Consider the following 9500-nt stretch of genomic DNA (forward strand, 5'->3'; position numbering starts at 1 on the left):
CCACGTGGCAAGGCCGAGACCGATAGACGGATCAGTTATCTTAATTACAAAGTGGCAACATTTACAGTCTGGCAGTCAAGTCATTAGTTTAAACAATGATTGCAATTTACTCTATGTCCACCAGATGGCACTAGCGGTACTGTGAAAGCTGCTGGTCAAAAGATTCATTGCACTGAAAGTACAGTACTGCATTCAATATGCGTTTAATAAGCTATGTTATGTTAACCACTAACATGCGTGTAATGCTAGTCGTCAATGCCAAAGTTCTTCAAAGTCAATTGTTTCCCTAATGTTCCAGGGAGGCCGTGGAGCACTTCCTGGAAGCCCTATCTCTCCAGCGCCAGGCTGACGGCGACGAAACAAGAGCTGTGCGAGGCCCCGGAGGCGCCGCAGCCACCTTAATGTCCGACAACATCTGGTCCACCCTGCGTATGGCTCTCAGCATGATGGGAGAGAGCTCGCTTTACTCGGCCGCCGACCGCCGGGACTTGGACACGTTGCTGGCTCATTTCTGCCAGCGGGAGGTGGAGGGAAGCCATGAATGAAGGTCCATCTGGGGAGGACTGATTGAGTGTGAATGTTCTTTGCATGGAGGCAAATGTCCGAATGAATGAAAGGGATAACGACTGGGGGAAAACACTGTGAATCATCCTCCAGCCGGTGCACATCTGGGACAAATGCAGTATTAGTTTGGGAAATAGCAGCTGACTTTATTTTGCTTTAATGACGAGTCCTTGTTTTCTCTTACAATGTAAGTCTTGTAGGTCTCTTAACTTCCATCATGTACAATAGATTTATGGTACAATTTTACTTTCTATAACAAGTACTTGCTCATGGTTTGATTGTCAGTGTAATCATAAGTCCTAGTTTCCTTTTTATATCAATATTTAATTTGACAATGAACTGACAACCAGTGCGACTGTTACTCATAATGTTTGTGTGCACCAGGATAAGCAAGGATGTTGAATGATAACATAAAAGTGTCATGATTGGTTTCTCTGGGCTCCTCCCTCACTTTCAAATCTCTTGTAAAAAACACTTTTCCCCCATTGTAATTTAACCATTATATGTATTGTAATTGTTGCACTATAATTGTTGTCTGGCAGGGTTTTGGCCTGACTGCAATGTTTAATATAATAATCAGCAATAAAGCTTTGATTCCATAGTTGTCAAATGTTGATAAATATAATACAAAATGTTATATTGTTAACAGGGGTGTGGGAAAAAATCGATTCGAATTCGAATCGCGATTCTCACGTTGTGCGATTCAGAATCGATTCTCATTTTTTTAAAATCGATTTTTTTATTTTTATTTGAATTTTTTATTTATTTTTTAATTAATCAATCCAACAAAACAATACACAGCGATACTATAACAATGCAATCCAATTCCAAAACCAAACCCGACCCAGCAACACTCAGAACTGCAATAAACAGAGCAATTGAGAGGAGACACAAACACGACACAGAACAAACCAAAAGTAGTGAAACAAAAATGAATATTATCAACAACAGTATCAATATTAGTTACAACTTCAACATAGCAGTGATTAAAAATCCCTCATTGACATTATCATTAGACATTTATAAAAAAAAAAAGAAAGAACAATAGTGTCACAGTGTCACACTTGCATCGCATCTCATAAGCTTGACAACACACTGTGTCCAATATTTTCACAAAGATAAAATAAGTCATATGTTTGGTTCATTTAATAGTTAAAACAAATTTACATTATTGCAATCAGTTGATAACATTTTCCTTTACAATTATAAAAGCTTTTTACAAAAATCTACTACTCTGCTTGCATGTCAGCAGACTGGGGTAGATCCTGCTGAAATCCTATGTATTGAATGAATAGAGAATCCTTTTGAATCGGGAAAAAAATCGTTTTTGAATCGAGAATCGTGTTGAATTGAAAAAAAAAAAATCTATTTTGAATTGAATCGTGACCCCAAGAATCGATATTGAATCGAATCGTGGGACACCCAAAGATTCACAGCCCTAATTGTTAATCTACTTGAACACATCATGTAAAATTGACATGATTTACAAAAAATGTTTTCTTTTAAATGTTTTTTTTGGGAGGAGTCACGTGTGCAAACGTCAGTTTGTTTTTTTAAAAAAAAGCAGCCTGCCGCCCCGCCCACCTGTCGATCACAATCATTTTAACCAATCAGCGCCGGGCAGTGGGTCCGTACCCACTCGCTGATTGGTTAGTTCAAAAAAAGCATGGCGTTTACCTCACCATTTAAATGTATGAAGAGGCTCCAGTGTTTATTTCGAATCGGGCGTTTGAACGAAGTGTTTTTAACAGCGCACACTCGACTGTCGACCTCTTGACGGTAAGCTTAAATATATTCGCTTATGTCAACTTTGGCTGTTCCAAAATGATATCTGTAAAAATACAACAGTATTGTCTTTGAAAGGGAAATGAAATGAGGACACGAGCCTTTAGCCGTCATTAGCCAAACTAACTTGCGAACTACTAGCTAGCGTTAGCCTACAATTATTCCTTTCTAAATGACTTGTTAAGAAGAAATGTGTTCGTAGCTCTTACTTTTAACTAAATAAATACATCTAACCTAATGCTAGAGCATTTACAAATGTTTTAAACATACGTATATTTTGAATAAAATGCTATCTGCCCGAAAATAAGTACTGTAACAAATGTAAGGGCAGAGTAAAGTAAAAAAGTTTTTCGCTGCCTCTGCTATTTGTTGTACTTTATTTATTGTCCCAAATTGTAAGAAAGAAAATACCGTCCTTTTTAATGCAATAAAGAATTTACTCACAATGCTATTTTTTTAAATCATTTTTTTAGCAGCTGTTTGGTTCTCTAAAGGTATCAAACTCCCCCTGAGGAGGACTTAAAGTTGGCATTAAATTTCAACTATCAACTGTATTTTTAATTTTAAAAACATTGCTCTTAATTCCTATTTGTTTGAGACATTATATTGTGATTATACAACTTGCATGTGTTCTTTCTTGACAGGATAAAGTAGTTATTTGAAAATTATTAAATTGCACTTTTCGCTGTCAAGTGTGTGTTGATAAAGTTGTATTGTGTGGATTTTGCACCCAGGTTTGGAATATTACTTCTACTCAAAACAAGTAGTAATTATGGGATCCAGTGAAAGTAAGATGACCGTGTGTGCTCCAACCAAACCTGAAGCATCCATCAAGAACGCCTGTGTTGCCCATCTGGTGGATCCACGTTCTCCGTCGGTGGCCATTGACCGCACTCCTATTCAGGTAGAGTACACACCTGTGTTATGGTGCCGATGCTACAACTAGCCCAGGGGTCGGCAACCCAAAACGTTGAAAGAGTCATATTGGACCAAAAATACTAACAACTAATCTGTCTGGAGCAGCAAAAAATGAAAAGCCGCGTATAAGTCTTATAGTGAAGGCAAAACATGACGAAAGTGTCTATATTAGCTATAATGTCTACTATCAAAATGACTATGTGTCGCAGGCAGAAGCAAATCTTCATTGACAGAAATGTTGAAATGTTATATTTATTCTACACATTTTTACAACATTAGGAACCATTAGTAAATCAGAGGCTACTCTGAAGGTGAGATAACTCCTTGAAATTACTGGCTTTTAATGGCCAAAGGTATAGATGTGTGTGTGTCCAAGTTAAGGCTGTCTTCTTTTAATATATTTATTAGAATATTTGGCAACCTTGGTAATGTTTGCTGTGGTCTAGAACAACATGGCACACCAACAGCTATCTGAAATGCAGCCAATATTACATACAGATAATGTGGTCATGAGACATGCACATCTAAATTATATACAAAGAGTATACAAGTAAAGGATATTACATGAGCTCAAATATACATACAAATGAAGCATAATGATGCAATATGTACATACAGGTAGCCTAAATAGCATGTTGACATTGATTAGCTTGCAGTCACGAACTGACCAAATATGCCTGATTAGCACTCCAATAAGTCAATAACATCAACAAAGCACACCTTTGTGCATTCATGCACAGCATGAAACTTTTGGTGGATGCAATGAGACAAAGGAGTGGAAGATTTTACATGTAAACAAACTGTTGCGTGACAGTCCACACTAGGGTGAGTTCAAGAACTGCCGAAATTACTAGGACAAAACGATGTTCACCAAATACTCTCATCAGTGAAGCATACACACAAACATAATTAACAGTGGGCAATTGGGAAGGTTTGTGTCATGTTTGTCCTCAAACAAAAGACATACCGTATTTTCCGCACCATAAGGCGCCCCGTGTTATTAGCCGCACCTACGCTACGCTAAAGGGAATGTCAACAAAACAGTCAGATAGGTCAGTCAAACTTTAATAATATATTACAAACCAGCGTTCTAACAACTCTGTTCACTCCCAAAATGTAATGTGCAAATGTGCAATCACAAAAATAGTAACACTCAAAATAGTGCAGAGCAATAGCAACATCAATAACTCAACGTTGCTCATACGTTAGTGTCACACAACACACAAAATAAACATTTAAAGCTTACTTTCTGAAGTTATTACTCATCTACAAATCCCTCGAATTATTCTTCTTCGGTGTGCTTCACTTGTTTTTTGACACCATCGATGATGTGGACGCGCATGCAGTCATAGATCAACAGGGACGGCGCTGCGTGAAAAAAGTCACCCGGTGTCTTCGCGTAAACGTCTATCAACCACTCGCTCATCTTTTCTTCATCCATCCATCCCTTCGAGTTAGCTTTTATGATGACGCCGGCTGGAAAGTTCTCTTTTGGCAAGGTCTTCCTTTTGAATATCACCGTGGGTGGAAGTTTCTGGCCGTTAGCATGGCTAGCTAGAACCACAGTAGGACGACTTCTCATTCCCTGTGGTGCGAATATTCACCGTACGTGTTCCCGTTGTATCCACAGTGCGGTTCACATGAATATCAAAAGTCAGTGGAACCTTGTACGCGTGTCTCTTAGTAGGAGACATTTTGTTGTCTTTACAGAAACACACAAATGAAATTAAATATCCGCGAGCTTCTTCTTCTACGGGGGCGGGTGCTCACCTTGGCGGTTGCTTACAGTAGAAGAAGAAGCGCTTCCTCTTCTATGGGGCGGTTGCTTACCGTAGAAGAAGAAGCGCTCCCTCTTTTACGGGGAAAAAAGATGGCGGCTGTTTACCGTAGTTGCGAGACCTAAACCTTATGAAAATAAATATGAATATTAATCCATATATAAGGCGCACCGGGTTATTAGCCGCACTGTCTGCTTTTGACAAAAATTGTGGTTTTTAGGTGCGGCTTATGGTGTGGAAAATACGGTACTAAAACAAACAAAAAAAATGTTCCCCCATCTTTTTCCATGTTCAATTCATCCATTTTCTACCGCTTGCGCCTTTTGGGGTCGCGGGGGGTGCTGGAGCCTATCTCAGCTGCATTCGGGCGGAAAGCGGGGTACACCTTTTTTTTTTTTTTTAATTTCCGGGAGCCACTAGGGTGGCTCTTTAGAGCCCCATGCGGCTCAAGAGCCACGGGTTGCTGACCCCCGAACGAGCCAAAAATCCAGCATTTATTCATGTGTGGCGGGTGTCAGCTCCTCCATAATGTTATTGATAATAAATATCCCCCCTAGGTTGTTGGGCTTAAGGTGAGAAATGAAGATTGTCCTTTGGGGTCAAGTGACCCTCGCTCTCCCACTGTCGGCATTTCTCGCACACCTGTGAGGGCGGTCATGAGAGGTAAGAGGTTTGCTGAACAAATGAGCGCAGTCTTCTCGTGGGTTGTGGAATTACTCAATATGACGTTGCAGCCAAGGTGGACTCCTTCGCCCGTCGCCTGGGCATGCTCTTCCACGCGGAGGCTGAGGGCAAAGTCCCCCGACATGGTTCCAGCGACGCCGTCCAGGAGGAGGAGACCGTCCACAAGAAGGATGAGTTTGGTTCCACGGTGCCCCTCCTCAGCCCGCAAAGAGTGGACACATTCTGCTCCTTGGCGGAGCATGCTAACTTCTTAGCTACGCCTGTCCACGGTGTAGACGCCCCCAGCCCTTTTGTGCTCCTGGAGCAGCACCAAGTGGAGGTGGAGGTCGAGGCCGACGTCAGCCTGGAGGAGGCACAGGAAGCCAGGGAGTCTCCACTGCACAAGAGGCTGAGCATGAGTCTCATCACCTGCCACGAAGGCGCTACCACGGCCGAGGTGCACTTTGAGAGCAGCCCTGCCTCCTCGCCGCACGTGGAGGATCCAGTCTCTCTGGGGGTAGACCACCTCTACGCTCTCCCTGCTATCACACTCGAGGACTCTCCAGACCTGGTCACTCCTGCAGAACCCGCCACGGAAGATTCCGTGGCGCCCAGCCCTGTGCTACCTCAACCGCTCACTGCTGGTGTCCACCGCCTCACCTTTGACCCCAAGAGCCCAAGTCAGCTGGTGTTCAAACCTCAGTGGTTGGGCAAAGGGTTCGGGCCCACGGGGCTGAGAGCCAGAGCAGTGCAAGGTGGGAAAGGAGGGTCCTCTCCTCTCGCTGTGTCCGTCGCCATTAAGAACACCAACAATGAAAACAAGGGAAACTCTGGGAAACAAAAGCAGAAAGGTAAATAAATTTAAAATATTTTATCAGCATTCTATCTCTGATAACAATTTTCTTTTTGTTATATTTCTACCTTGTTTTAGGTACAGAAGGCCGCTCCCCACTACAGATCCTCAAGGAGACCAATTCTCCCAGAGGGCGTCCTCAGGTACTGCACACTCACTGATATCATTCAAAAACAACTATTGTGCACTTTAGTGACAAAGTTTATCATTTAAAACTAATTTGTGTGTTCCAACAGAACATACCGTTGCCCTCATAACACCGCAAAGGTGACAAAAGTCATCCTTTTTAATATCATGATAAAAGTATTCATCCTGTAACCTTGCTAGCTAGTATCTATTACTAACATTTGTTGTACATTTGTAATCCTAATAATGAATCCCATTTTATTTTGAGCTTTCCGAAGTACTCAAAGCGTTAAATAAGTATATCTGCTATAGATATTTAACTGCATTGCTCTCCCTTTAACCATCCATAACAATCTATCACTAGTTATGATCAGTTCACTTCTAGATATATACTGTCGCTCTTTATCTATTTGTAGCTGTAGCTAATTATCAGTACATTTTTGGGTTTATTTATCTATCAACCAGCTATATCTGCTCCTTCAGCTATAACTACTTGCTATCCATTGTAGATTAATGGCTATTAGGGATGGGAATAAATTATAATTAAACCTTTCAAAACAGGTTACTGGATACAAAAGTTCCTCTTGGCTGCTGCCGTATATGGCCTAAAAAATATGTATATATTTTATCTTTTTATATATATAAAAATATTTATTTTTTTGTTGATACAATGAATTAATTTAGGCTTGGAATAAAAAGAATATTTATTTGGATGTGAATATTTTTTTCCCCCAGCACCCCTAATAGTTATAGACTGAAAGGTGTATATATAGTAGCTTTTCAATGTTTATCACTAGTTGTTACTAGCTTTGCTAGCTCCCATATACGCTTCATACTTATGTTTCATCTACTGTATATATCTCTAGCGCGTGTGTCTTAGTTTTAGCTGGCTAGCTATACAGTCATGTGGAAGAAATTAGACACCCCACGGTTTAACTTTTATTTTATTATTTTTGTGACTAATACACCACACGATGGCACTGTTTTTTTAAATTCCAGAAGTCAAATTGACTTGAAATTTTTCCCACAGCTTTACAAGACACTCAATGTTACTTTAAGGTCTTCAACTAAATGGTTACATTTGTTTTTAAGGGACTGAAAATCATGTGTATCAAATTTTAACAAGATTGTCTGAAAAGTTAAACTTAACTTGGCAACAAATTGCTCAAGTCATTTACCGTTTATCGAATTAATATAAATCTTTGAGGATTATCTGTAGGGATGCAGTTATCATTTATTTGAGCAATCTATTGATTAGTTTGAGTAATCTGATTAACCACACTAGCTTCCATGTGTATTTTAGAAAAAAAAATTGAAATAAATGTTCTCCTGGTTTCCAGCCTACAACACTCATTCTTTTCTGATAAATGTACTTCAACATAGAAATTGCACTTCTAACATGTGTGCATTAAAGGTGCTGTTTGCAACATTTACACAGATGCCTAGAGGGCGCCAACTTTCCAATGTGTTTTACACAGTATATCAGCCCTCTTACGTCTTCTCGTACATACATCCATCCATTTCCTACCGCTTCTCCCTCTCGGGGTCGTGGGGGGTGCTGGAGCTTATATAATTACGTACGTACGTAACACATACACGTGCATTGGCTTTGAGTGTTATTAGCCAATAATAGCAATTTGGATAGCTAGCGTTAGCAGTCATGGAATGTATATTCTATCATAACAACAACATGACTGCAAATTGTTAGCTTCTTTTGGACTGCTTTTGTATGTATCCACACGCTCCCTACACAGACAGAATGAGTGACCGCTGTAAACCCCAATCATTATATCCAGCCCGGTAAAAACTTTTATTACATAACTTTTATAATTGGGAAAAATATTGACAGTTGTCAAACATATGTGTTCTGGTATACCACTAATGGTAACATAGCTACCCGGTGTTGGTGTTATATTTTTTTCTTTGAAAAGTGTTACTGTGAGCAAGTTGCAAACAGCACCTTTAATTAATCAAAAAATTAATTCTGCTATTCACCGCCACGCAGTATATTGCACTCACACACCACTGTGGTCACCTGTGCTCTACTGCAGTGGCTGTGTGTAAACAATGTCCATGTATTTAATGTTTCGGGCACTCCATGCTCTCCATATTTTATCAACATTCATTACACGATTTATTGAATTAAAAATCTATTAATTGTTGCAGCCCTAATTATCTGTATTAAAGTTAAAGTACCACTTATAGTCACACACACACACTAGGTGTGGTGAAATTAACCTCTGCATTTGACCCATCCCCTTGTTGCACCCCCTGGGAGGTGAGGGGAGCAGTGAGCAGCAGCAGCGGTGGCCGGGCTCGGGAATAATTTTTGGCGACTTAACCCCCAATTCCACATATACTGTATAATTGCTAGCATTTATTCCTAAAACATAAATGTAATTTTTCCACATGACTGTATATGTATAGAAGTAATCCATTAAAAATGCATCTGTCATAGTCGTCTATTTATATAGTATGTCTAGCAGCAATCATTTTAGGTTAAGAAGTAACATTTATTCATTTCAGACAAAGCTGAAGGTTTCTTCCATGCAAGAGAAGCCGCGTCCTGCACATATGGACCGCAGAGTTCTGGCCATGTCTCTGGACAAGGAGAATCGATGATTCACTAACACTGTTTGCTTTCGAAGATCTGTCCATTTTTTAAAATCTTAACATTTTTATGTGTACAGTTTCCTCGGGAACTTACTTTTTTTTCCTGTTTGCTTTTACTGCCACAACTCTTTTACCCTGTTTTGTCCCTTCTGTAAATATCAATAAAATTATTTTTGTTCACAGAAAAAAACGCCCACAAG

The 9500-nt window shown here is 40.0% G+C and overlaps 2 protein-coding genes across 5 annotated transcripts in view; both read left to right on the forward strand.

Moving 5' to 3' along the window:
• pex5 (peroxisomal biogenesis factor 5) overlaps positions 1-2115 on the forward strand; it is a 31868-nt gene extending 29753 nt beyond the window's left edge. For all 4 annotated transcript variants that reach the window (XM_062063838.1, XM_062063841.1, XM_062063842.1 and 1 more), the window contains one exon: positions 299-2115. In XM_062063838.1, the coding sequence (XP_061919822.1) occupies positions 299-545 (247 nt within the window). In that variant the 3' untranslated portion in view covers positions 546-2115. The remainder of the gene's footprint in view (positions 1-298) is intronic.
• Positions 2116-2210: 95 nt separating this feature from the next.
• Positions 2211-9490, forward strand: cdca3 (cell division cycle associated 3). Its single transcript, XM_062063843.1, has 6 exons — positions 2211-2343; positions 3084-3253; positions 5603-5708; positions 5780-6559; positions 6640-6704; positions 9214-9490. The coding sequence occupies exons 2-6, from the start codon at positions 3122-3124 to the stop codon at positions 9307-9309; spliced, it is 1179 nt and encodes a 392-aa protein (XP_061919827.1). The 5' UTR covers positions 2211-2343; positions 3084-3121; the 3' UTR covers positions 9310-9490.
• Positions 9491-9500: the final 10 nt, after the last annotated feature.

Source organism: Entelurus aequoreus, linkage group LG11 (genome assembly GCF_033978785.1).
Source record: "Entelurus aequoreus isolate RoL-2023_Sb linkage group LG11, RoL_Eaeq_v1.1, whole genome shotgun sequence".
Classification (NCBI taxonomy): domain Eukaryota; kingdom Metazoa; phylum Chordata; class Actinopteri; order Syngnathiformes; family Syngnathidae; genus Entelurus; species Entelurus aequoreus.